The 27102-nt window shown below is 41.8% G+C and overlaps 2 protein-coding genes across 2 annotated transcripts; one reads left to right on the top strand and one right to left on the bottom strand.

Moving 5' to 3' along the window:
• The first annotated feature begins 3724 nt into the window (after positions 1 to 3724).
• Positions 3725 to 7410, top strand: cgasa (cyclic GMP-AMP synthase a). The gene is made up of 5 exons (XM_084077350.1): positions 3725 to 4304; positions 4620 to 4836; positions 5322 to 5582; positions 6457 to 6556; positions 6864 to 7410. The coding sequence occupies exons 1-5, from the start codon at positions 3780 to 3782 to the stop codon at positions 7195 to 7197; spliced, it is 1437 nt and encodes a 478-aa protein (XP_083933476.1). The 5' UTR covers positions 3725 to 3779; the 3' UTR covers positions 7198 to 7410.
• A 2829-nt stretch (positions 7411 to 10239) lies between these two features.
• On the bottom strand, positions 10240 to 25810 carry ddx43 (DEAD (Asp-Glu-Ala-Asp) box polypeptide 43; the record flags this gene model as incomplete). Its single annotated transcript, XM_084076067.1, has 16 exons — positions 10240 to 10428; positions 10632 to 10719; positions 11006 to 11144; positions 11455 to 11564; positions 12199 to 12326; positions 12573 to 12660; positions 13053 to 13153; positions 13711 to 13852; positions 15199 to 15309; positions 15831 to 15949; positions 16856 to 17015; positions 18491 to 18572; positions 21872 to 22057; positions 22657 to 22774; positions 25534 to 25652; positions 25723 to 25810. The coding sequence occupies 16 exons, from the start codon at positions 25808 to 25810 to the stop codon at positions 10240 to 10242; spliced, it is 1968 nt and encodes a 655-aa protein (XP_083932193.1).
• Between the last annotated feature and the right edge of the window lie 1292 nt (positions 25811 to 27102).

Raw genomic sequence — 27102 nt, 5'->3', positions numbered from 1 at the left:
GAACCTGTTTTCAGGCCTAATTAAGTGATGAAAGCTGCAACTCCCACGCCCGGTGCCTCAAAGAGGAACAGGAGAGTGGCTTTCCCATTTTCTTCAAGTGAGTTTTCAATCTTCTGTCTTTTTAACATTGTGTATGTTTGCATATTCTTGCATATTTTGGTTATTGCCTGGCTGCAAACCAAATTTCCAGCAACGGCTGTCTACTTTTTCCATACCCCAATTGGCCAATAACAGAGAATATATGTGATGCAACTGGGTTGTGTTCATCACCACATCTGATATTACTTCTGTGTTCACTAATACGGGTGCGAAGGGCTCTGCTAGTCTTGCCTATGTAGGCAAGCCCACACGGGCATTTGATGAGATAAACCACAAATGTTTTTTGCACTGCACTCCTCTTTTTGACTCCCTAGACCTGATACAACGACAGGACATGGCGGGCGACCTGAGCGACATACCTGCAGGCCTTTTTAAGACCTTTGAATTCTCCACAGAGGATGTCTCTTGTATCATCTTAACAGACTCTTTGTTCGACTGTATCACTGCCAGCGCACAAGCCGACACAGATGCCTTGATAAAAACACTCAAAATGCTCACTGTGCGTGAGACGAAACAGTACCTAAATGCGGTCTCCCTCAGCGACTATCTACGCAACAAGATCATTCCGAGGGGTCTCAAGATCCAAAACAAGACGCCAGCCCTTGGCCTTAACAGCCCAGATTTTCTAGACCGCTGGTGCGAGATCCTAAACAAGTGCTCTCTGGATTTGATGGCGCTGGTGATTAAGGAAACGTCAGAACTACTGGTGAAGACACGAGAAGAGATTGGGCTGATATCGGGTCGCCTCGATGCTGTATACACATATAAGACTGTACTTTTAGAACTAAAGAAAGAGATTGATTTGATTAAAGAGAGAACCTACAAAGACCTCTTAAGTAAGAAACGCGACAAGTTCACCAAGAACACCCTGGACTACAGGAAGGAGAACGTCTACTTCTGGAGAAAACCAGCAGCACCGGACGTGCCAGATGGAGCTACAGCCCCACTGGCACCGTCACCGAGTGACCACCTCCTTCAAGAGCGAGCTGGCCCTCATCCTCCTCATTCGAATCAGACTCCAGCAGACGGGGGATTCCTTTTTTAGGGGAGCCCACCCGACGTCATCGGCGCGGGAAGGGTCGAGGACGCGGTCGCGGCGGCAGGACCACCCACCACGGCACAGACGAATCCGAAGAGGGCTACGCAAGAGACCGTGTTCATTACACCTGGTCCAGCAGCAAGAAGACAAGGTAATGAACTTCTCCTCCAAGCCTCTAACTGAGGTGGCAGTATCTGCTCTTAACAAGGGACTTTCCTTTGCCCCCACTACTACCACCATGGGCAGCACCATGACCCCATGACTTTTATTTATTGACATTTATTGATTTTCAGAAATATTTTCGCACACTAAGGCTTAGAGAGTTTTTTCACCCTGGCAATATGAACTTAAACACTGTGATTGACTCGGCCGTTCATAACAACACTGTGACTGAATTGGCTCTGTCTGACACGGTTACTGCATCACCTGTTCATGGTAATACGCCTGCGGTGAATAAATCTAAATCTGTACCTTTTCGTAAAAAATCCACTTTTTTGCCTCCTAGAAACATAAATGCTTCTTTGGAGACTTATTGTCGTTTGGTTGAACAAGATGTACAAGTTGCTCTGAAAAAGAAACCGGAATATAAAGTGTTTAATAATCTGTCCAAAGCTGAAAGAGAGTGTCTCACTCAATTAGATATTGTGTCTCACTCACATTATTATCCGCCCTGCGGACAAGGGTGGGAGTGTGATTATTCAAAATACTGTTGATTACAACTGTGCAATTCTTAGACAGCTTAATGACAGCATTACTTTCTATAGAAAACTACCTTCTGATCCCACCAATCAATTCAGAGCAACTGTACATGAAAAACTTGATTTTTGGTTTAACAACAAGGAACTTGGTAAACATCTTTTCATGAGAATTGATCCTGTCATTCCAGTTATCTACACTCTTCCCTAAGTGCATAAGTCACAAACTGTTCCCCTGACCAGCAATGTTTCTACTTTTATTGACCATTTACTTAAACCGTGGGTTACTTCTCTTTCTTCCTATACTAGAGACTCTATCTATTTTATCAATAAATTGAAATCTATCAGTATACCCCCTGCTTGTTTATTGGTCACGCTTGACGTGGCCAGCCTCTATACTAACATTCCACATAGTGGTGGTATAGAGGCAGTTAATTATTTTTTGGGCCAAAGGGATCCCTTAGAGCTTAGACAAACCCAGTACCACTTGTACTGAACTCACTCAAACTAAAGGCACGGCTATGGGCAGCACCATGGCCCCCACTTATGCCAATCTATTTATGGGTTTGTTTGAGATGTCCTTTGTGCTCAATGCTGAGACCAACCCTTTCTTTTCTAATATTCTTTCTTATCAACGCTATATAGATGACATTTTTATTATTTGGAATGATATGATTGAAAACCTGAATTTGTTTCACCATTATCTTAACTTCTGTAATGATCATCTTAACTTTACATTTGAATTCAGTGACTCTCGTATCAGTTTTCTTGATGTTTTGGTACTTAAAGATGGGGTTACTCTGCAGACAGATTTATTCCGTAAACCCACAGATAGGAACACTTTACTTCGTGGGGATAGTTTTCACCCTAGACATCTTGTCAAGAGCCTTCCAATCAGTCAGTTTCATAGGGCCAGAAGGGTGTGCAGCTCTGATGAGCATTATCTTAAACAAGCAGATGACCTCACCAACAGGTTTTTGATACGGGGGTATAAACCTGAGTGGATTGACAAAGCCTATCTTCGTTTTAAGTCTGTTATACAGGAGGAGTGTCTGGTTCCCACTATACGAACTCAACAAAAAAACAATTCTCGCTTTTGTATCACCAGATATTCAGATATATACACCAGAACATTTTTTACTCAAATCTTTGCTTCTGGGGGTCCCTGGCAGAAAAGTATTTCAGATGGGGGCGTCCGCGGCCAAATACATATCAATTGGGGGGTCCTTGGCATGAAAACGTTTGAGAACCACTGCTTTAGCTTGTTTCTGATTAGAATTTTTGAGTGTGTTAAATTTTCCCTGTTACTTTTGACCCCAGTCTCCCCCTCCTTTGGCAATGTTTGGTGGACCCCTACCATGTTACATGACAATACAATACAAGATGTCTCAGAGGTTGATTAGTATTGGTAGTAGTACCAAAGCTGTCTCTGTTAGTGTTAGTAGAGTGAATTGGTGAATTATGTGCAAGTTTATCTTTACATACAGTATACTGCTGTATCCACAAGGTGTAGCTGTTCATTGGGGAATTGGGCTGTTGACATTGCTTATCATCCATGAACTTCCCGTGGACTTTATGTTAAGACTTTAGACTCTTACCATAAAGAAGAAGAAAGTTGTTATATAAGTTGTCATAAATTATATTGTATATGTTATATGCCTTATAAGCGCATTAGTAAAGTCTTGCCTAATTTTGTGTCAGACTGTCAAATAAATCCTTTCTTTCAAATTCCTGTAAGATCTTAAATAGATGAATGTCTATGATATACATCAGAAACTCTTGAATCTATTAATCCATTGTGTAACATTCCTCAAATTGTGTTGTCAGCTATAAAGGGGAGGAGAGGGGGGTGGGGGGCGTACACTCCAACGCTGAACAAGGAAATGACTTGCTTAACTGTCTGCCGCGAAAGCTGACATGTCTTTCATTCATCTCTTTGCGAAATCATGACTGGCAGAGGGAGCCCTGAGGCATGTAAGCCTGTGGAGACTAAACGAGCATCCAGGCGTTCAGGGAAAGGCAACATGGAGGAAAAGAAGAGTCAAGTCCTGGAGGAGGATAAGAAACCAAAACAGAGGGAGCAGAAACCCGCAAAACACATTGATAAGGAGAAGCCAGCAGGGAGTGCCAAAAGAGATACGTGTGCTACACCAAAAACAGGCCCAGTAGAGGCTTGTTCTACACAAAAGACAGCAACATGTGCTGCCAAGAGCAAAAAATCACCAAAGGAGACACCCAGTTGCAAGGAGCAAAAGACACCCCGGACCATCAGACAGGATTCTATGCCATCTGTTGAAGTAGTCCTTAACCGAACCCTGAAAAATCTGAAGATCAAAAAGGTGGAGAGGTCAGAGGCAGCAAGCATCATCAATGACATCATAAAGCACATAATGGATCATTTGAAAAAGAACACAGAGTGTTTCAAAGACATAAGTGACCTGCGCACAGGAAGCTACTATGAGAACTTGAAGGTGAGTCACCCGAACCGGAATTCTTTCCCTTCCACAGACTTGTCATCTTCTGTCATTTACTGTACTCTACATGGCATTTATTGTATGCTTAATTGCTGCAGTCACTGCATGATGTGGCATGTACTACACCAGATTTTGAGGTTCCATTCTCTGCATTGCTCAATGGCCTGTGCGAGACATCAGCACTCCAATGACTAGGGGTTCAGTTCCCTCTGGGACCACCCATATTAGAAATATAGGCACTTATGGTAGGATATACTGTTAAGGACTTTGGATTCCACATTGCTGAATTTAGTGTTTTTAATGTGTGTCTAGATATCCAATCCGGATGAGTTTGACGTGATGATGACCGTTCCCATTGACCGAGTGGCCATCCAACCTTTTGGAGATGATGGGGCGTTTTATAGGGTGGCAATAAAACGTGGAGAGAGCTCCCTGAAAGACTTCATGCAAAAAGACAAAACTTTATCTGCCTATGAAATGCTCAATGAGTTCAGGAAAGAAGTGAAGAAATGTGTGAAGATGATGAAAGGTGAGTAACTATCAAATGTATTCGTACATTTACAAATATTCACACACCTTAAAACATTAAAGTAAAGGCAGTGTTCTGTTTCCCACTCAGCAACTGCACTATAGTGGTTGAGGCTTAACTGCCTTGCTCAACGGCAGGTTGATGGACATTTTTGAACAGGGGAGAATATAACACAGCGGAATACTGACACATCTTAAACAAATGTGACAAATTTGTACATTCATTCTGCAAGCACTGGAACCCTACATGGCAAGTGCTTTAACACCAAAATAATCCAATCATGGAAAAGCATGACAAACAGTTGTCAAAGAGGTCAGTGTTTGTTCAGTCCACTGAACAACAGGAGAGTAATGTAATGTAGTAAAGTACTGTAGATGATGCTCCATCCTCAACAGCAGCTTACATTGTAGTTCCAGAGGCAAGCATCTTAACCGTTGTCAACAGAATGCTCCTATTATTTGTTGTCACTTCTTTATTTTTTGCAGATGTGGAGATTGAAAAGAAAAAGATAGGATGCCCAGCAGTAACTTTAGCGATAACAGGAGTCGGACCGGTCCCCATTTCCTTAGATGTTGTCCTTGGGATTGAAGTGAGAACAAGCTGGCCAGCATTCACCCAGGGAGGGTTTCAAGTAGACGGCTGGCTCGGGAAAAAAGTGAAGCAACAACACAAGCAAAAGCCGTACTACCTCGTCCCAAAGCATGAAGGCAGGGGTATGGCTGAACGTGACGGGGTACTTGCTAAAGGTACGCCACCAAAGCTACTCTCTCAGAAGGCATTCCAATGAATACAAGTAATTTCTGCCAAAGTTACTTCCATTTTACATTTCTGAAGCCGCAGTTTTTATCCAGCAGATGGTGTGTGATAGTCAGAAACAACTTCTAGAAATACTAACACATTAGTTTCCTGCTATACACGTAATAAGATTTTTTTTTAAATCTCATAATCACAAACTGTACAGGAGACAAAAGCTAGTTCATTGATTTTCACCACAGGAAAGTGTTAACTTTCACTTAAGCCAAAATGAAACAAAAAGCTAAATGGTTCTGGTTCCTCAGGGCTTTTCATCAATGAAGGACAGAGAAAGGGGAAGCTTTATTGGCCAATATCAGCTGGCCAATATTCTTTATGATTTTATGTATCATATCTTATCTTATCTTCCTTCCAAATATGATACAGCTATAAAACAGATAATAGGTAATTATCTCATAAAGACTAATGTGTGGTGCAAGGTTCAAGTTATTTTTTTTATTGTCATGTGCATTTGCATATATATATATAATTATCGGTAATATCGGCTTTAAAAATGCTATATCGTATTTAGCTGATAACAAAATTATATCAGTATGTCCGTTTTAATTCAATTCAATTCCTGTTTGCTGGGGAAGCTTTCAAAAGGGTAAACAAGTTGGAAAATTCTTAACTAAATTATTACAGTTTACAACTAATATGTGTATCATTAGGCCTAATAAATCAGTTAAGAATGCAGTTTTTTTAAGTCTGCATCTGCACACAGAATCACAGTTACTGTGTAAAAGGTGTAAGGTAAACCCTACCGGAATGTTTATACATGTATGAATATATGTCTGACATAAAATAATATTTTTCCATTAATGACAGATGTTTGGCGGATCTCCTTTTCGCATGTGGAAAAGGAAATTGTGAATAATCATGGGTCTTTGAAGACATGTTGTGAGGCTGGCGAAACACGTTGCTGCAGGTACTAAGACTTTGTTTAGGAACTCTCAGAATTAAATAAACACAAACTATTTCAAGTCACCATTTCTAGTTAAGTGTCAGAGTGTATAGACAGCCACAAGTGCTATTGTACGTGGATACTTTGACAAGGATGGTCATAATTAAACGCTTGACCTTCAGGTTAACAGGACACTGTGGAATATAGTTAAAGGGATGGAGTTATCCCTTCATTTGTATTAAGTACTTGAAAAATAAAACACAAAGAATGCCAGAAGTTGTAAAGAGTGTTTAAATGGAACAGTCAAAATACTTACTTTCCTCCGTTTCAGGAAGGGGTGTTTGAAGCTTCTGAAACACCTGCTGGGACTCCTGAAGGAGGAGGATTCCTCATTTGGCAAGTTTTGCTCCTACCACGCCAAGACCACCTTCTTCCATGCCTGCTGCTCAAGAAGTAAGGACAGCGACTGGGAAGCCTCTCGTCTGAGCCACTGCTTCCTAATGCTGCTGGAAGATTTAGAAGGCCATCTGCGAGACAGGAAACTCCCTAACTTTTTCATCCCCACTCAGAACCTGTTTTCAGGCCCCAGTATTACAAGCTGCACCACCCTTGCCCGGCGCATCAAAGAGGAACGGGAGAGTGGCTTTCCCATTTTCCTAAAGTGATGATTTGTGGCCAGCCAAGGGCTGTCCTGCTGTGGGTAAAGCATGGGTTGTCAGGGTTAGCAGTTTCCCATAGAATCTGAAGGTCAATGTGTCGGCAGTCACGCCATCATGATTGGGGATGTAATTCCAACTGGGACCACAATGCTGAAAATGTGTACTCATGGCACTGGATGTTGTATGTGATAGAAGAATTAAAGTTTGTGTTTTATTCAACTTCTAGATTATTTTCTCATAACAAGTTCACAGGTGGAAAAAGAGTGGGTGAAATTATTTTCTACAATTCTTCAGTTAAGGCCAAAAAGTTGTGTGAGGTCACAGTGACCTTGACCTCTGACCACTAAATTCTGATTAGTTGATCAAATTGCTAGGCCTCTTTTTTAACCAAACAAAAAAAAAAGTCAGTTGAAGGGAGCGAATCAGTCTGGATTCCAGGTTAGGCCTATAATTGTCACTTCTAACTTTCACTTAAGAAACGAAACTAGCAAGGAATGTGGGCAGATCATGTTAAGTTTCATTTTCCTTGAAATCCATCTGCAAAGCATGCCTCAGCAAAAATCCATGCCAACTCAGCCCACATACTCTGGAGGATTGGGCATAATCACTGCCATGCCACTTTATACAAAGGTTATGTGGGTGACTAGTACTGTAATGGGCATGGTAGTGACGATACCAGTTGAGCTGTATTCTTAAATTGGTGATTTGATTTGATTGAATTAATCAAATACAAATAAAAAACAGTTGTGGTGGTGGATGGTACCCATATCCTAGCCTGGCATTGGCTAGACTGATAACATGGATTGACGCTCACGTTCCTCCCCAGTATCAGTCTGGACTTCCGCCCATAGGGAGCGAGTATGAGAAATCAGATAATGATTTTGACGCTTTTCACTGTTGTACGGACAGCAGCAGACACGCAGTCACTGATCGGCCCTATCATTTTCTGATTTCTCATACTCACTCCCTATGGACCAGACGAAGTCCAGACTGATACCGGGGAGGAACGAGTGTGAATCCACGTTATCAGTCTGGCCAATGCCAGGCTACCCCTATCCTGCTTCCAGGACTTGTGATAATAAAACTCAGCAGAGAGGGAGAGCGAGAGAAAAAAAAACTAAAATACATTTGTTCCATAAAGATAAGGCACTATGACCTTATCCAAAGGGACCAAACCATATATAAATCCTGAGAACACAATATATATTTTTTCCCGGTGTTCAGGAATGCTTTAAACAAAATCTAGTACTCTATAAATCTAACGTAATTAATAGGCTTGAAGTTATCTTGACACAGTGGTGCAGTATATGGCATTAACTTGCACAGCACGTAATTAATTTAAACTTGAAAACCATTAACGCAACAAAAACAGACTTAACGCAATAAAATGTTATAGCAGAGTCATGTGAAAAGAAACAAAAACAGGACAGTAGTGAAAGACAATATTTACCATTTCATCATCATAATAGTTCTATAAATTCATTTAGTTTCTCTGTCTAAGTAAACTCCATAATTTTAAATGAAAAATTGCATTCCTACAAGGATATGAGTGAAATAAAATTCACTGAGAGGCCAAGACACAGAACTGATGTAAAGTGGTTTCTGTCACAACATAAGCCAGCTATTTATAAAGGACTATATAAAAAGGTGATTGGTGTATGACCTTTCCTTTTGAAAATCAGTCAGCTTCCTTAAATAGCTTCCATCCTGCAGAAAAGTTTTGTTGTAGCGGTTACTGTAGACTTGTCTGCTTTACCAGGTTAACTGACAATACATTATTCGGAGATCATACTAGGACTGTACACTTATGGTTAAAATGACAATCCTTATTATTTTTTGTTTAATATTGTATTCACAATTACTAAAGGTGCTGTAAATAATATATTTTGGTTACAATAAAGTTGTTAAAAGGATAAAGCTCTACCGTACATTCTGATGTTTGTTTGGTAACAGGGGTCAGGCTTAAAAAAATATTACTTATAAGCTTTAATTGTTTATTTAGCTTATTAACTACTTGATCCCTATACAGTATACGTTATTCTTGGCATCCTCATTTCTTCCCTCTACACCAAATTGCTTCACCGAAAATAGCTGATCTATTAGCTCACAACACATCACAATTTAACACATTGCGAGCTTCTAGACTTTCTATTTGTGGTTAATGTTCACCCATTACGACATGCCCAGATTAGGGACACTCTGGTTCAAGGGGTTAATTGCTTTTTTGAATTGGATATATTGTTCCCACATTAGTGGTCAAATGGGATTTCATGAGCTCTTTGACTTTATATGGTGCCTCTGTGAGCCTGATGGGTGAGGACATGTGTTGTACATTGTTCTGGTTAAACTTTGTATAATTAGACGAGGGCAGAGAGCAACAGCTGACCAAATAAACTGTTTGAATTAATTTCCAAGTTTCACAATTGTCTCATTTATTTATGCAGGCCTAGGTTGTACATTTCTCCTCTACGGTATAATTTACCAATTTACTGTACAAAAGTTATTAAAATAAACGTAATCTATTCCAGATTATCTTGCTAGTAGAGTACAGATGGTTGATCAATTTCTTTTAAGCTGATTTGTTAATTGCTGGTTTCAAGCACATTAAACTAAAATAAAAGACAGGAGAGGTAGTCAAATCATACGTTTCTTTTTTTGTATAATTTCCCATTTGGAAACAGTGACAATACATATGACAAACTGCTCAAACATGCAAGCTAATCAGCTACACAAGGACTTATTTTTTTCCTCCCATATAACAAAAAATAAAATAAAATGTTTATGTAAAATACAAATGAAGGTTCCAAAACACACAAACACACACATGGACCTTCCCATTATGAATAACACTAAACAAATATATGACCCTGTTTGTGAATAAGAAAAACGCAGCAACACATGCTCTGGGGCTTTGCCACCTGCTCACAGCATACAATAAAACAAATATAAAACATAAAATAAAGAGTTATGTAATACTTTTTCAGGTCTGTGTAGGAGTGGTGTGTGGTGGATGTACACATGCACTCACATGAAGAAACCAACGACTGGTTAGAACCAACTATCTCCCCGATATCTGCCTCCTCCACCTCCACCATCCCTTCTTCCTCCTCCTCCACCTCCACCATCTCTCCTTCCCCCTCCACCACCTCCACCTCCAAATCTGTTGTTGTTCATCTCCTTCTCTTTCAAGTGTTTGTCAAATCTCTCCGCCATAAGCACAAGCTCATGGGGGACGTCCTGGAAAAGGAATTGCATACCATTAGGACTGGGAGAGAATGTGTGTGTCTGTGGGTGTTCAAGGTTTCTTTATCATTACATCTTGTTCACGGGTACCTAAGAGTCAAATTGTTTGGTTCTGGTTTCCTCAAGACATTGTAGCAGCAATAATAGAAATAATATAATGAAATATCAAGGAAATGTGTGCATGTGTGCGTTCCAACCTGTCCAGCTCGCTCCAGGATGGAGATCAGCTCAGATGCCATCCTCCAGTCTCCTCTGGTCACCAAGGTAACGGAGGCTCCCGAACGTCTACAAGAACACAATTTCACAGATTGAAAAATGAATGCACTGACAAACAATGGTAGGCAAGACAAGCAGGTTTGTGGTCTCACAGGCACTGGTTTAAATCCCTGGCGGGCTAAGAAAATCTGGATGGGCAACTCTCCCCTGAGCAGCCACTACTGCCCTGGAGCAAGGCATTTGAGCCCCCATAGTGATTGGTAGTCAACAGCAGACACTGTGGCCGTACTTGGAAAATTCTGAGTAATGGTGCGAATGTGAAGCATGCACACACACACAATGCTCCATCTCTCACCCTGCACGGCCTGTGCGTCCAACACGGTGGACGTATTCCTCGATGTTTCGTGGGAAGTCGTAATTGAAGACGTGAGTGATGTCATGAACATCCAGCCCTCGGGATGCCAGGTCAGTTGCCACCAGGATACGGACGCGACCTTAAACGTTCATTGCACACAGAACACACATCTATGTAAACCTCATAACTGTTCATTTGCAAAGCTACGATGCTTGGTTATTGCTTGGCCACAAGTGCAAACACTAGGATAAATATTTGAGGGAAATATTATATTGTCAGTGTCTACACAATAATTATCCTATCCTGCTGCTTTTTTTTTTAATATAAAATAGCAGAGACACGAAATTAAACAGATCAATGATTTTGTGGTCATTGCTGAGCATCAGAGCTTAATTGATGTGACAAGTCTGGTCATTTTCAAGGGAATGTCATGTCTTCCTGCTGCGTACTTTCTTTGAAGTCTTTCAGTGCCTCCTCGCGGTCACACTGTTCCCTGTCGCCATGGAGACTCTGTACCGCCAGACCACGCAGGCACATGTCACTGGAAAGGTCATCACACCTAAGAACACACAGAAATGTATCTTTGCTGGAAGACAAAAAAGTAGGGCGCTCGGGTGGGGCAGTGGTTAAGTGCCAGCCCACCAGCGTGAAGGTTGTGGGTTCGAATCCACCATAGTGTATCCGGCTTTGTCGAACGTCTACACACAAACACAATTGGAGGGAAGCCGGACAGGGAGGGTGATAATTGTCACTGCACGTACTCCTGCGTGCAGTGGGTTGGCAAGTGTCAGCGGGGAGTGTTGGTCGTGCACAACAATGATAACATTGATCTGCCTAGTAGTTTGTAGGATTAGCTGCAGACAGGGCTGAATGCAATATCTCAGACTCGTAAGTGGGTGCTTGGCCTGTATTCGGCCAAGAATAAGTCCCTGCATGTTGATTTGCTTTGACTAAGGTTTAAGCCAATTAGCGTAGAGTAGTAGAAGGGACGTGGGGTGGTTGCATTTTCTATACCCATCTGCAAAGTGTGGGCACAGCAGTGTGTCACACACACCACTTGAGAAGCTGTGTAATAGAGAGAATCGGCTTGTATTACTGATCTAATAGCAAAGACACTATAGACTGCCACGTAGCTAACGCTTCAACTAACACTATGACTTTATTGTAAAGTCACGCTGCCATTTTCTACTCACATAACCTTTCTGCCAACAAAGATGAGGGCTTTGTCCTCTGGCTGCATGTTGCTGACAAAATCAAACACATAGGCCTTCTTCTCCTCCTCCTGGACAAACAGTATAGTCTGATGTACAGTGTTTACCGCCTGGGACACAGCAAGAGACAAGGAATGTGTATTAAGAAAAATAGGCATGAAAACACGAAGCTCATGTTTTGTTTGTATTATATCACACTGACTAAGGCTTAGGGTACGCCTAAACCGTTAACACTCTTTTACACTTACACAGACAACATGGCACTTCTAAATTAGCTGGATTTTTTTCAATAGTTTAAATTTATGCTCATTTTTTTCTCCATAGAATTACAGTAGACATTATGACATTCCACTCACTGCCAAGTCCAGCGTACCCACGTACACCATCATGGGGTTCTTCAGGTATGATTTGGACAATCGTCTCACCCCGCTGGGCCAGGTGGCACTTGAACAACCCAATAGTAGAGGATAGAAATTATGATGGAATTAAAATATGAATTATTAATTTACAAACTATTTAAATTAAACAAAAACAAACCTAACAGAAGTGTAATCTTGTCCATAGAAGAGTGGTAGAGTTTAATGGAAACTGTTAAAGATTGAGACGTGTTTACTATTATCAACAAATACAAAGTCGCATGGCAAGAGACATTGTAAAGTCAAACTCATGTGGAAAATTCTGAGACAAGAAATTAATCATCAAACTGGTGTTTTTTCAGTTTAAAGGGGGATGGGATTTGTTGTGCCTGGCACCACTTGTTTTAATCTATGTATGACTTTCATTGTTCTGCCATGAACCCGTTTAATTAACCAAATTACATGTGACTAGACTTTCACCTGGTCATGACAGTCTGTCTGTCTGGGCGGATGTCCAGCAGAATCTTCATGATCTGTGGTTCAAAACCCATGTCCAGCATACGATCTGCTTCATCCAGGACCTAATAGGTTAGAGTGGACAAAACATACACAAACATGTACTTAATAACACAAAAATGATTTTTTTCTGAGTTCTCAGACTTCTCAGATTTATCAGAAGTGCATAGATGACATTCGAACAAGTCAGTTTGAATATATTCCAACCAGAAACCGTGGATTAACAGCAACATTAGCGCAGCACTGTCAGACTACCAGGCTACCTAAAGCTCCAGGACGATAACAGATTATTTAAAATCTCGCTCTCTATTGGGAGAAGGATGATGGAGCTTGAGTGACCGAGGAAGACGCAGAGGAATTCACATGAATTCGCCAAAAGAAGAATCAGACTCCGCAAACTATGTGTGGCGGGGACTAAAATTATTTCTCTCACTTTTTTACACTTAAAAAAACACTAAGTTGAGTTGATCCAAGTACGTTTCACATAAACACACACGCCCAACCCTTTTCCCCTCAGGCAGGTGTTTGCTGGGTAGCTCAATTATAGAAAGGAACAAATACTGTGTGGGCTTTAGGAGCGGCACTTCCCCTGTAGCACACAAAGGCAAAAGACAGGGCTGACCAAGTAAGTGATGGAGCGCAGGTTGATGAGGTCATTCATCTGCAGATCGTTAAGTCGTCCTGGCGTGGCGATCACAATGTCCACCCCTCTCTTCACACTGGCGATCTGGGCCCTTCGGTCTCCACCACCATAGATACACACACTGAAAGACAGGCAATGGAAAAGAGATAACAATAGGGCTGGGCGACATTAATAAAACATCACAACATTTTTTAACCAAAACCTCAATGAGGATTATCACATTATAATGTGACAAGAATATCCTTATGTTTTTGAACATTTTTGTCAATAAAAATAAAATAGGGTTTAAGTAATTAAGACCAGAAAGGAATTTTGTATATCGTGATATAGCACTAAGTGTTGTCTGACAATTTTCTTTTCCTTTCGGCTGTTCCCTTCAGGGGTCGCCACAGCGAATCATCTACCTCCATCTCACCCTGTCCTCTGCCTCCTCTTCTTTCACAACAACTAACTTCATGTCCTCTTTCACTACATTCACCCATCTCCTCTTTAGTCTTCCTCTAGGCCTTCTGCCTGGCATTTCCAACCTCAGCATCATTCTACCGATATACTCACTATCCCTCTGTACTGTACATGTCCAAACAATCTCAGTTTGGCCACACTGGCTTCATCTCCAAAACATCTAACATGCACCGTCCTTCTGATGTTCCTGATCCTATCCATCCTTGTTACTCCTAAAGAGAACCTCAACATTTTAGTCTCTGCTAACTCCAGCTCTGCTTCCTGTCTTTTCCTCAGTGCGACCGTCTCTAAAATTGCAGACATCTAGTCTCATATCACGATATTGGGATAATATTGACATACTATTGCCTAGCCCAATATTACAAAGAGAGATTAGAGAAATACTGAATCAAAGAGGGAGAGAGAGCAGGAAAGGCTGCATGGCAGAGAGAGTAGGAGAGGTTAGTAATGCAGCAACCTACTGAAAATGTGGGTCAAGAGTCTGAGGAAGTGCCATGATAATGACTCAATGAAGGAAACAGGTTTATTGTAGTGTTTGCATCTAATGTAGGAAACTGGTTTATGGCAGTGTTTGCTTATACAGCTCTAATAAAAGCTCAATCCGGGCCACACCTGGTTTTGTAACCAAAATGTACATAGACCGTTAAATAACAACCAAATACATACAACAAAAAAATATGCAAATCTATTTCCAACTAAAAAATAATGACAATAGGCAAAACAAATCAATAGATACGCCACTGGGATGCTACAATAAAGTATGCACAAGTGAAAAAGTAGTAAAGTAAAGCAGCAGGTAACTTAACATACCTCCTTTACTTTCCTTATCTTCATGGATGGATTAGATACATTAATGTATCACTATTATGAATAACTACTTCAGTAATACTTCAATACTTCAGAGACGTGTGTGTGTGTGTGTGTGTGTGTGTGTGTGTGTGTGTGTGTGTGTGTGTGTGTGTGTGTGTGTGTGTGATGAAGCAGGTTTGCTGCTACATCTTGTACCTCTTATAGCCCTTGAAGCTGTATATGTTACACTCAGCTTCAATCTGCAGGGCCAACTCTCTGGTTGGGGTCAACACCAACATACCAGGACCACCCCGCTCTGCCCTGGGCCTGCAGAAACACACAGAGAGGTTTGAGTAGTGAGTACACATGCACTCACTGACCACACTTAATTTCCATGTTAGCTCAGTTACAGATGGCAAGTTGCAGAGGTTGTCTAAACAAGAAAAGTCAGAAATGCCATTTGAAAAAACTTTTGAGACCTTGGTGACAGTTTCCATTTCAACAAAACTTAAGCAATAAACAGCATCAAGTCCTGGACAAAAGCAGTAGTTTAAGGCAAGGATTTTCAAAAGGGGTCCACAGAAACTAATTGAAATTGTATTTTTCTTTTCCCCAAAAAAAGAAACACTAGCTTAAGGGACAGCCTGAATAACTTTTCAAATAAATTAACCACTTAAAACCTCTATACTTCAGCTTCTTATTTACTTTCCAAAAATAGGCAATTGTGATCAGCAATCTTTTTGCCAATGTTACCCCCAGAATAGGGATGCTAGGGTTCAAGAGGTTAAGTCAACTGTGCAGCATAATGCCAGTGATGAACAGCAAAGGGGGACAGGTCGCAGACTCACAGAGCCTGTCCGTCCATGTGGATGAAGCCTGGCAGCAGGTAGGCGAGAGTCTTTCCTGTCCCTGTCTGGGCGATTCCAATCAGGTCCTCGCCACTGAGCAACACCGGCCATGCCTGAGACTGGAGGGGAACAGATGCAAAACACTCTCAGGCCATTATCTGATCAAGATGACAATGAAGAGGTCTTGTTGTTTCTTCTAGGCCTGCACAGTTCAGAGTGTAATTGTTCAAGGTTCAAGGTTGACAATAGTCTGACATCTAGTGTTCACTGTATCCTTTTGAGGACCAAGACATACTTTGGCTCAAAATAACTTTATATTTATTGGCCGATATGATGTAATCAATTGGCTTTGTGCCGAGGTGTTTCCTGGGCACTGTGCCCAAACAAAACGTATGACAACGGTGCCCTTGAGAACCAGATGCTGCTCTGTTCTACCAGTTCAAAAATGTGGTTAACTTTCGTTTTTCTACAATGGGTAGGCTACTTCTTACCAAGCAATCTGATGGTGCTGTTGAACAGGTTCATGAAACATGAATAGTGCAGTGAGGGAAACAATGGACTTTGAAATACCAAAGCCAGTGTCAGTTGAGATGACGCAATTGAAACATTGGACTTAACCAATCATACATCAAGTAGTAAGTCACTGGAAGACTTCCTCAAAGATTTGTAATTTTCTGGCATTCTGTGGTTTGGTTTTACTTTGAATAATGTAATTTCTGTTTCTACAGAACCCTATGAGTCATTGTGAAGAAAAGAAACATGCTGTCATATACAGGTCAGCATTTTTCATCAAAGCTAGCATTAACCAAGATACCGAATTGTGCCAATTCTAGGCTATTTCCCATATAAACCTGACTTGCCATTTATCTCTCAGTATTGTTCTGACAGTCAAATCAGTCAGTCTGTCAGATGTGGTTATCCACTAACTTTCAGTCACTTACTCAATGAGCCTGCCAACTAATTAGCCATTCAAACATAATCAGTCAACAAGAGTGTGACACCAACTAAGGCCCACCCTGGCCTACCTGGATGGGGGTAGGCTTGGTGAAGCCGACTCTCACAATGTTCTCCATGATCTCTGCATAGTGTTCAAAGGCTTCCAGGAAGGTGCGACATGGGTTGGGAATAGTGCGCTTCTCCCCCTCTTCTTTAAGATCATCCACAAAGATATTATTAGCCTCCTTCCTGTGGAGGGAAACACACACATATACACACACCCACAAAGAGGTTAGAATATTTGCATTTTCAGGTTTTGCATTGTGCTCTTCCGCTGGAGAAATGGTGAACTCCAAAGCCACAGTCATGTGCCACAGAAAATGGAAACTGGCAGCGGTTGGTGGCATTTTGTACAAGTTTGACACAATTCAATGTCCAACAAGCAAAAGAGAGCACAAGAGCGGCTCCAACATTAAATATCGGTTGATGGAGGCAACAAATTAAATATTTTCATGACCAAATATACACATTACAGAGCAATGTCTTAGTTTGGTCTCTAATAAAAGCATGGCAACTTTCTGTCCAGTTACTTGATGGGATATTTGAACGAACTCTCCCAGTAAAATATGAAACACCTACCCATCATTGGATGTGGGATAATAGAGAAGCATACGTTTCCATGTTGAAGTTTGTGGGGAAAACGGAACAAGGAAATGGGATACGAGGACTGCAGCAGGAGTTAGTTTTCAATAATGGGGAGTAGCTCCAGTGACATTGACCAGTGTCAAGCTAGTCTCGCGTAGCCAGACCCCACAGAAAATGAAAAACAGCGACCTCTGCTTTTCTGATATTCTGTGGAGTCTGGCAGGAGTATAATGTTAGACTAGAGCGCAGGGAAACACCGGTTTCATGTCTGCCTATAGCGCATCACTTCCGGTTGGTGCGACCATGTTTTCATTCCCACTAACAATATTTCTACACGGAACACTAACACCACTTCTCCCAGAGAACATGGATGGTTTTGGTTATAAGCCCACTTGTTTCTATGATGAAAGACTAATTTAAAATGTGAATATCTTTCCGTGGTTTTGTCCGCTCCGAGGACGCTATTGTTAAATTAGTTTCGGCTAGTTTCGAGGGGGGGAGGGTGGATCATGGTGGATGGACACGTGAATCCCGCCCACTACATTTGATTGGGTAAAGCGCGGCCCACTTCCTGATCTGAAGGCACGCCCACTTTTAGCCAATGTGCACTGGTTAGGACGAACCGCTCCGACAGATTCCACCGCAGGTCGGAATCTGTTCTTGAGAGATTAGTGTCAAGCTAAAAGCATTTTTAACAAGAGATTTTAAAATATATACTAATTTATAATGAGGTAAATGTTATATTGTCCAGCTCTACAACATAAACTACTGCCTACCAGAGGATGTCTTTACACTGTCCATTTGCACTAGGTGTGTATCCCGTTTTTTCTTGGTGCCACGTATCAAAGTGCACTGTGAAATGTGCAACAATGACACCAAGAGCAAATCCTTTCGTCATTTGCCTAGAGTGAGTGGGACCTAAGAAAGGGTCAATTAAAGCGGATGCTGAAATGTTTTATTTTAGAATATATAGGCTGAGAGGATATTGATAAAGGGTGCCACCTGCTGGACAGATGCTGTAATGGGGAAACAAATGTAGCACAAAACGATACCAGAGGCAAACATTATGTCAGAGTTACCTCCACTCTTTGACTTCCTCTGAAGTGAGACTGGATACAATCTCTGACTCAATGTAGAACTTCTTCTTCAGGGGTGGAAGGTCTACAGTAAAACAGGTTCACAATAATTACAAAGTTGGGTGCATAATTTCAAGCCCATTTGTAAGCCTGAATCTGTCAACACAATCCTGCGTGTCTGCAAGGTATTCGTCTGCAAGCATGGGGGCTCCATGTTTGCAACCAGCTATTCCAATATCATCCATATGCAGGGTTGAGCTGTAGGGGGTACGGGGGGGTACGGCGTACCCTTAGTTCTGACACTGTGGGGGCTGGGGACTCGCGCGTGCACATGCACGAGCAGCTCCACATGCACTCGCGAGCACACACGTCAGCCGCCCGCGAGAAGTCAATCATTAATACAACAACGCACCTTCAGGGGCGAGCCGTTTTTAACACCTTAAACAATGGACTCAACGACCTGGCTGCTTTGCATCAGGGGCGTCAATTGGGTATGGCCGGCTATTGCAGCTGCCATACCCTGGCTCCAGGGGAGAAAAAAAAAAGTACTTTTTTGATAATAAATCGGGAAAATCAGGCAAAAATAAGAATTAAATAACATAACCCTAACTTAACTCGAATCCTAACCCTAAAACCAAAATAAAGTAACCAAAAACTGGAAAAAAACGAACCCAACCCGCCCAGAACCGCACAAAAATTTCGCGCGCTGCGCGCGCGTGCATGAGGTCGCATGCATGCTGCCATACCCTAGCTTTTGCTGAACTGACGCCACTGCTTTGCATAACAAGAGCTGGTAGCCTACCAGACACTCACAAAGGTATCCTTATCTAGAAGGAGTTCTCCTTAACGCTATGGTACTTTAGATTCTTTCCCCTCGCACCGCGGTAGCGCAGCAGCCTCTCGTCTGTAGTAAAAATAAAAAAAAACGCTTTTGGTACTCACCAAAACAAAGACGGTTTAATGGAGTTGAAAGCCTATTCTATTAAGTGGGAACACTCTGAGCCCCCACCTCACGTATAAAATACACTTTTTGGCCAGAAAAGAAAATATTTCACCTGAAGGAAGAATCTGGTCAATAGGAAAATTCCATTGACCAGATCTGTAGAGGGCACGTGGAGCAACCAAAAACAGGTTTTAATTCCGGTGAAATATTTTCTTTTCTGGCCAAAAAGTGTATTTTAGACATGAGGTGGGGGCTCACAGTGTTCCCATTTAGTAAAGTAGGCTTTGAACTCCATAAAACCGTCTTTGTTTTGATGAGTAGCAAAAGGGTATTTTTTTTTTAACTTGTTTTAAAAAACACTGTTTTGAAAGCAATGTAAGTCTTAAAAAAGTAATTAAAGTAAAGACAAGTTGACTGATTATTTTAAGTACTTATGTGTGGGTGAATCTATGTAAAGGGCTTTTATATAAAATAAAAGGAAAATAAAATAATTAATTAATTGAAACAAAAATAAAAACAACAAATGAACAATGCAACAAAATAATAAGAAATATAAATACATTAATAATCACATGTTGAATACAGTATTTCAACTAGCACTGAGCTGAGTGGCTATGTGCACATGCTTGCGCACGCACGTGCCCGCGCACGTGACGTCATAAAATAGAGTACCCATAGTTCAAAAATCCACAGCTCACCACTGTCCATATGTAGTGTGCCAATTCTTAGTCCCTTTTAAGGGAACACCTTTTCACGTCGTTCAGAGGTAGTCCAGCTCCAAAGGGAGCTGGAGCACAGGCAGATAATATGTGAATGTGTTTTAACATTCTGTTGACTTATCAATACTTGAAATAAGGCAGGTGCACTGAGAGAAGCAGGCTTGAGCCTCTTGAGTTGTGCCCGAGCGTAGGGCTGTCACGATTACATATTTATGTTGATGATTAATTGTCAAAACAAATAATTGCGATTAACGCGTTTTTGAACATATGAATAAAAACTTCTGTTTGCTTTTTAGGCTTCGTTATAAAAAATTGCACAAAGCAGATATGACAAATAACTTTCATATCGTTGCTGTCGGGCAGAAACCAGCTCCATTTTGACGCTTTTGCATTTCTTTCCATAAATCAGTGCTATTGAACACCCTTTACATCTATGTTGGTAAGAAAAATATTGAACAAGTAAGACGCGCGAACGCTGGAAGCGAACGCAGCTCGAAAATAACAATAAGAAGAATAGAAAGGAATGAGCAATTACTTGCCATCCGGCCTGAAATATGCACAAATTACATGGAATTCTTAGATATCCCAATAAATGAACTTGTGTAGATGCTTGTAGATGTGTTTTTTTTTTACTGTCGCTGCTATATTTTTCTCAGAGGAGTGTAATGAGTCACCCAGGGGCACAGGCGAATTTCCGCCACACTGTAGTGCATGCAGGCAATGAGAGCGTGACTCACATGGGGGCAGCCAATGAGAGCGTGAGTGACATGGGGGCGCGGCTGCACACATACTGCACACAGACAGACACACAAGCCGAGCCGAGTTTCATAGTATGCTCCACTTGGTCGGAGGCGCGGCAAAGCCGCGCCTCCTTCCGCGTTCGCAACTAATGAAAAGTATTGAAAAGGGCTCTGACAAAACCAGCTAACTCCATTGGATCCTCAAACTTTCTGCTAAACCAGCTTACTCCACCAACCCCCTTTTGACCTCCAACCTCATTGTGAGCTTGGAGGTCCATTCAGCTGTTCTAATCAATGATGGACAAAACCTCCTAACTCCACTTTTTGTTTTTTTAATTTCCTGAAAAATTAACATTTTGGAGTTAGCTGGTTTCTGCACGACAGCAGAGATATACATAGAGATAACTGATATTTAATCATTTTTTACTTTAAAAAAATATATAAATATAATATGATCTACAAGCTTACGATGCATCACACGTTGTAAGCTTGTAGATATGCCATTTCTGCTATTTTTGGAAAATGTAAGACCATTTTTCAACAATGATTATGCAAAATAATTGCGATTATCTCAAATACTTGCGATTAGGTAATGATTGTGACAGGCCTAGCTGAGCGAGGTGTCGTCCGAGTTTCACACCAATAGGTGGGAATCAGACTATTCAGACATTGCACAAAGTGCTTTACAATGACTGTAAATTGAGTCAACAACGTCCATATCTAGGCATTTTTATATTAAACTTATTTCTGCTTCAGATCACAATAGGCCCAATATTGGCTGTGTTGAAGCATAATTTAATGTATGCTGTGATATTGGATCCATGGGGACATTTGTCCTGACATGTGCACGTAGGTCCATGGTCATCTTACGGATTGCAGCATTAACAGTCACATTGGTAACTGCAGTGTCCTGCACCACTTGGAATAACACTTAGTTAAAGACATGTAGCTAGTTATTAACTACATGCCTTTGTTTCCTCACCTTTCCACTTCATCTCCTCATACTTCTCCCAGTTATCCCTCAGGTTGCCCCAGTCAATGGGCTCTTGGACCGGAGCACTATCAGCAGCCTTCAACTGATCAGTCGACCAGGCAGAGGAACTCTTGCCGCCGCCGCCGCCTCCTCCTCCTCTTCCTCCGCTACTAAAGCCTCCACCTCTACCTGCACCTAGAGAAAGCAGGAACGTATGCTGCAACAAGGGATGGGTATTCCTAGGAAATGCCTGTTCTTATCCAGATGGCTATGTTTACATGCACATAAATAATCATTCAGTACAGTCGATTATTTTATGCTCTGTTGCAAGTAAACGTTATTACCCATTCACAATAAGAATTAAGATGCATTTGTAGTAACCACCACCTTGATCTTTCAGAAACTGCTAACAACTAAACAGTAAACATGGCCAACTGTTAAATAAAATTAATTTAGAAAGAATGTTTTGGCCGATATTTGCCGATAAGTGTGAAATCAATTCTAAACAATTTAGAAAAACTTTTGAAAAATTACAAAAACCTTTGAAAATATCCACCTAATGTATAATGACATGACTAAAATAGGGGCGCCAGGTTAAAATTGGTAAAAGATCAGGACTCATCAGCTGCATAATTGCAGATACCTAGGTCATCAAAAAAGTCAAATAATGGCTGATATAGGTATCAGTCTGGCTCTAATGACGACGACCCCTAGCTCTACAAAACCAGTGGGTCATGATGACGCTCATGACCATGTGAGAACAGACTAAACAACTTAGAAGTTTTCCATTTTACCACTGCCGAATCCTGGATTGTCTGCAGAAACCAGGCTTTCGATCATCTCTTTGGCCTTCTGTTGGGCTTCAGTGGAACCAAAGAGGACCACCTCACCCTGATAGTCTCCTTTGTTAATCTACAAATAAACACCAGAGGATTAGAACCTAAACAGGTTTGTTTTTTGGTAATGTCTAATTTCTCTCAACTTGGTAACCGGTGTCTTGTCAAATTAGGTGAACCGATCAAGTCTTGTAAAACATTCCAGACCAGATATTGTTAAAATAAGCCAACTTGCCTTAATTCTTGCACCTGTGGCTTCTTCAAGTTCACGAATTTTGGCTCCCCCACGACCTGTTGAGTGTTAAGAGTTTAGCATTTGGTCGAATATAGTTAGGAGTTCAGTATGCATTTCTGTTCAAATTATTGATCACTTATTTTCTATGTCTGTGGCAAAAATAAACAAGACCAGGAGACCTGGTTCTGCCAGACCCAGACTTCACATGACGTGTCAGCCTGTGTCTATGCCCATGTATGGACGAAAGGGGGACAGACTTTTATGGCTGGGGCCATTATCATTCCTGTCAAAAGTCTTGGAGAAAATCATCTCCTCTCAATTAATCACTTTCATGAACAATAATGACATTTTTGAGCATTTTCAGTCTGGATTTAGGGCTCTCCATAGCACAGAGACTTATTAAGGTAACTAATGACCTATTACGCTCAGTCGATGATTGATGGTGACTGTGCCATACTGGTACTACTCGACCTGAGTGCGGCCTTTGACACGGTCGACCACTCCATCCTGTTGACATGCCTGAAAAGATGGGTTGGCGTGCAGGGAATCGCCCTTGAACTATTGCGTTCCTATCTCAGTGACAGAACTATTTCCGTTGTCTCTGGTGACACCTCCTCCCCCTCAGCCCCTCTCACGTGTGGTGTCCCACAGGGGTCTGTTCTTGGACCTCTCCTGTTCTCCATCTACATGCTGGAGCTAGGTCACATCATCCGCAGGCACAAGCTTTGCTTCCACTGTTATGCGGATGACTCGCAAATTTATGTCCCGGTCAAATCCCCAACCAAAGGAAGCTTAGATGGTCTAAGGGCCTGTCTCGCTGACATAAACTCATGGATGTCACAAAACTTCCTCCAGTTGAACTCAGATAAGACTGAGATTGTGCTCTTTGGTCCCCCACATCTCACTAGCCTTTTAAAAGACGACCTGGGCAGCCTGTCCAGTGCTGTAAAACCGGTCACCAAGAGCCTAGGTGTCTTCTTCGACTCAGATTTCTCATTCAATGTCCAAGTCAAAAAAACTGTACAATCATGCTTTTACCAACTCAGAACAATTGCAAAAATTAAGTCTGTCCTGTCATCTGTAGATCTAGAGAAACTCATACATGCATTTATAACCTCCCGTCTGGACTACTGCAATGGTCTATACACTTGTTTAAACCACAAAATAATTTCTCGCCTGCAGCTGGTGCAAAATGCAGCTGCCAGGCTTCTGACTAATACAAGAAAACGTGCCCATATCACCCCTGTTTTAGCAACTCTCCACTGGCTTCCTGTTGTTTTTAGAATTGATTTTAAGATACTTTTATTAGCTTTTAAGGCCCAAAATGGTCTTGCCCCTAAATATATCACAGATCTGGTGCCTCCCTATGACCCACCCCGTAGCCTAAGATCCTCTGAGGAGGCCCTCCTAATAGTCCCCAAAACAAATTTGGTCACAAAAGGTGATCGGGCTTTTTCTGCCCGAGCACCTACACTATGGAATGCCCTACCTGTGGAAATTAGGAAAGCAAATTCCCTGACATCTTTTAAAACACTTCTAAAAACACACTTATTCAGGAAAGCCTTCCCCTAGATCCCCCTATCAGCCATAACTGTTTTGTGTGTGCTGTCTTTCTATCTAGTACCTATTTTATGTTATATTATTTCTTCCTTATCCATGTTCCTTGACTTATTTTAATTACCAGATATGTTTTTACTGCTTATCTGAACTGAATGCTTTTATGTCAAGTCCATAAGACTTTTTAATCTTGTATGCTATGTTTTTACTGTTGTTCAGCACTTTCTAACTTATGTTTTGAAAAGTGCTAAATAAATAAAGTTATTATTATTATTAAGGACAAAGTGACCAAAACCCGTTTTTTTTGCCCATGTATGGAGAAAACGGGTACAAAACATGCCCATGTATGGACTAAAGGGGTCAGACTTTTATGGCTGGGGCCTAAGGACAAAGTGACCATGCCCATGTATGGAGAAAACAGGTACAAAGCCTCATGTAAGCCAGACCCCCTGTGTCCGGCAACAAATATTGATGAAAATGTCCATCCCAATCTAGCATGGTGATGACCCCTGATGGAGGGTCGTTGATGAGGACCTCAACCAGCACCAACATGACCATGGCGTTCTCCATCCATGGGTGTCCTCCATAGTGGTTGGAGCGTGGTATTACGCCAATTAATAATTGGTGCATGCACCTGTCCATTTTAGAATCATTCCGGTTCACTAACAGCGCAAGTGTTTATTTTGTAGTCAAAAGGTTAACATTTCTACACACTACCAAATGACGTCCAAATGCCCTTACTTGCCTCATGTTGAAGGTGAATTTTCAAACTAGGCTGCCTTTCTGTACAGCTCGGTTAGCATTAGCATGTAGCCGTTCCACTTCAGAAAACATCTGCGTCACAACACTTGTGTGAGTTTGTACATGTGCTACATAGTATATAAATTAAACCTTACCAATGACTCTCCCAACGGAGTCATTTTCCACAGTAAAAGTAACTGATGGGGTCGAGTCGGTCCCGTCGCCACGGGGGCCCCGGCCTCCACCTCCTCCTCTACCGCCGCCTCCTCCTCTAAAGCCTCCTCCTCCTCGGCCACTTTCACCGTCCGAGCTTCGGGAGAAGAAGCGGCGGTCGGAAGCTCCGTCGTCGTCCCACTCCCGACGACCTCCTCCTGGGCGACCGTCGCTGCCGCTCCTCGGTGGCGGCGATGCTCCTCCGAACCTGGGGACGTTTCTACCGAAACACACGTTCTCCTTCCCACCACCACCACCACCACCACCACCACCTCCACCTCCTCCTCCTCCTCCACCCCCACGGAAGCCAAACTTCTGGATGGCGGGGCCACCACCGCCATTGTGTTCTTCTTCCCAGTCCTCCATCATTAAACACGCACCTGTTTGTCAGACCATGTGCTGCCAACACGCGCCTAGACAACTGAACTATAATTTTGCGTAGGTCTGAGCAGGGACCAGTGTTGCCAAATCTTGCTAGAGAAATAACAAATAAGCCGCATCGCACCTAGAAAAACAAGCCCCAAAATATGGCCATTCAGGCCATATATTCCTAATAAGAAAAGATTAGATGCATATATCATTATAATTACTATGTAGGTGACACTATAACAATTTATGTTTTGGTTATTTATTATAACATTACACATACATACTTGAGCCAGGGGCTTAATAAGTAGACACCAGACCAATTATGTCAGTCAATGTGATTCATACTCCTCCACAAACCTATGGGGAATTATAGTATATACATCAAAGAAATGTTGGCTTGTTGGATTTGCCAAAGAAGCCACCGCGTTTTTAAAACAGCCCAAAAAAACGCAACCATACATTTTTTCCCACAACTCTGGAAAAAAACAAGCCAAAAGTTGCGGTAAATAAACGGACTTGGCAACGCTGCCACTGACTGCACGAGGGTTCACTTCTGACCAATCAGAAACAACACGAGACATCTGGAGGCGTGGCCTCCAGGTGGCTCTTTTCACTCTGAACCAAACTGACTTATCATCATGGTTGTCAAAGCGGGTCCGACCGATCCAGGGGTCCTTGAGTGGGTTACAAGGGATCCCCTCCCCAGCTAAATGATTGATAGGAACCAAATGGACCCTAAAGGAGTGTACAAATGGTCCCGTAAGAGTTTTGGGGGGTCTTTAACAAAATACATTTTCAGCTGGGTTGTCAATTTCATCCAAGCATGCAGGAGAGTAGACTCTTTATTTTATCAGCTTAAATGCTAGCTCCGACGGAACCTCTCCCTCCGCTGTATAGCTCCGAGATGAGGTTCCTCGTTAGTTACTGCCGTCTGTTTTCGAAATGGTCGCACGTCGTCCACTTTACATGTTTCTTACCCCTTTTTGCACATCGTATCCAAAAAGTAAAGCATTTCCGCCACTCTCTCAGATGTTTGAAGTTTTAACGCGCCATAAAAGCCATCCAACGGGTTGAAGAAAGTATTTAATTTGCCTCGGTTTTCATCCGGTTACATGGTTTTTAAGACATTGCGCAAGAGTTGCGCCCGTAGAGATAACATTACTGGTTACCCTACTGGTCAAATGTTGAATTGCATCTTCTAATGCAAAATATTATGGAACCGGATGAAAACCGAGGCAAATTAAATACTTTCTTCAACCCGTTGGATAGCTTTTATGGCGCGTTAAAAC

This window comes from Gymnoscopelus microlampas (assembly GCF_963454915.1).
Source record: "Gymnoscopelus microlampas genome assembly, chromosome: 13".
In the NCBI taxonomy this organism is placed as follows: domain Eukaryota; kingdom Metazoa; phylum Chordata; class Actinopteri; order Myctophiformes; family Myctophidae; genus Gymnoscopelus; species Gymnoscopelus microlampas.
This window is presented reverse-complemented; position numbering and strand designations above follow the sequence as displayed.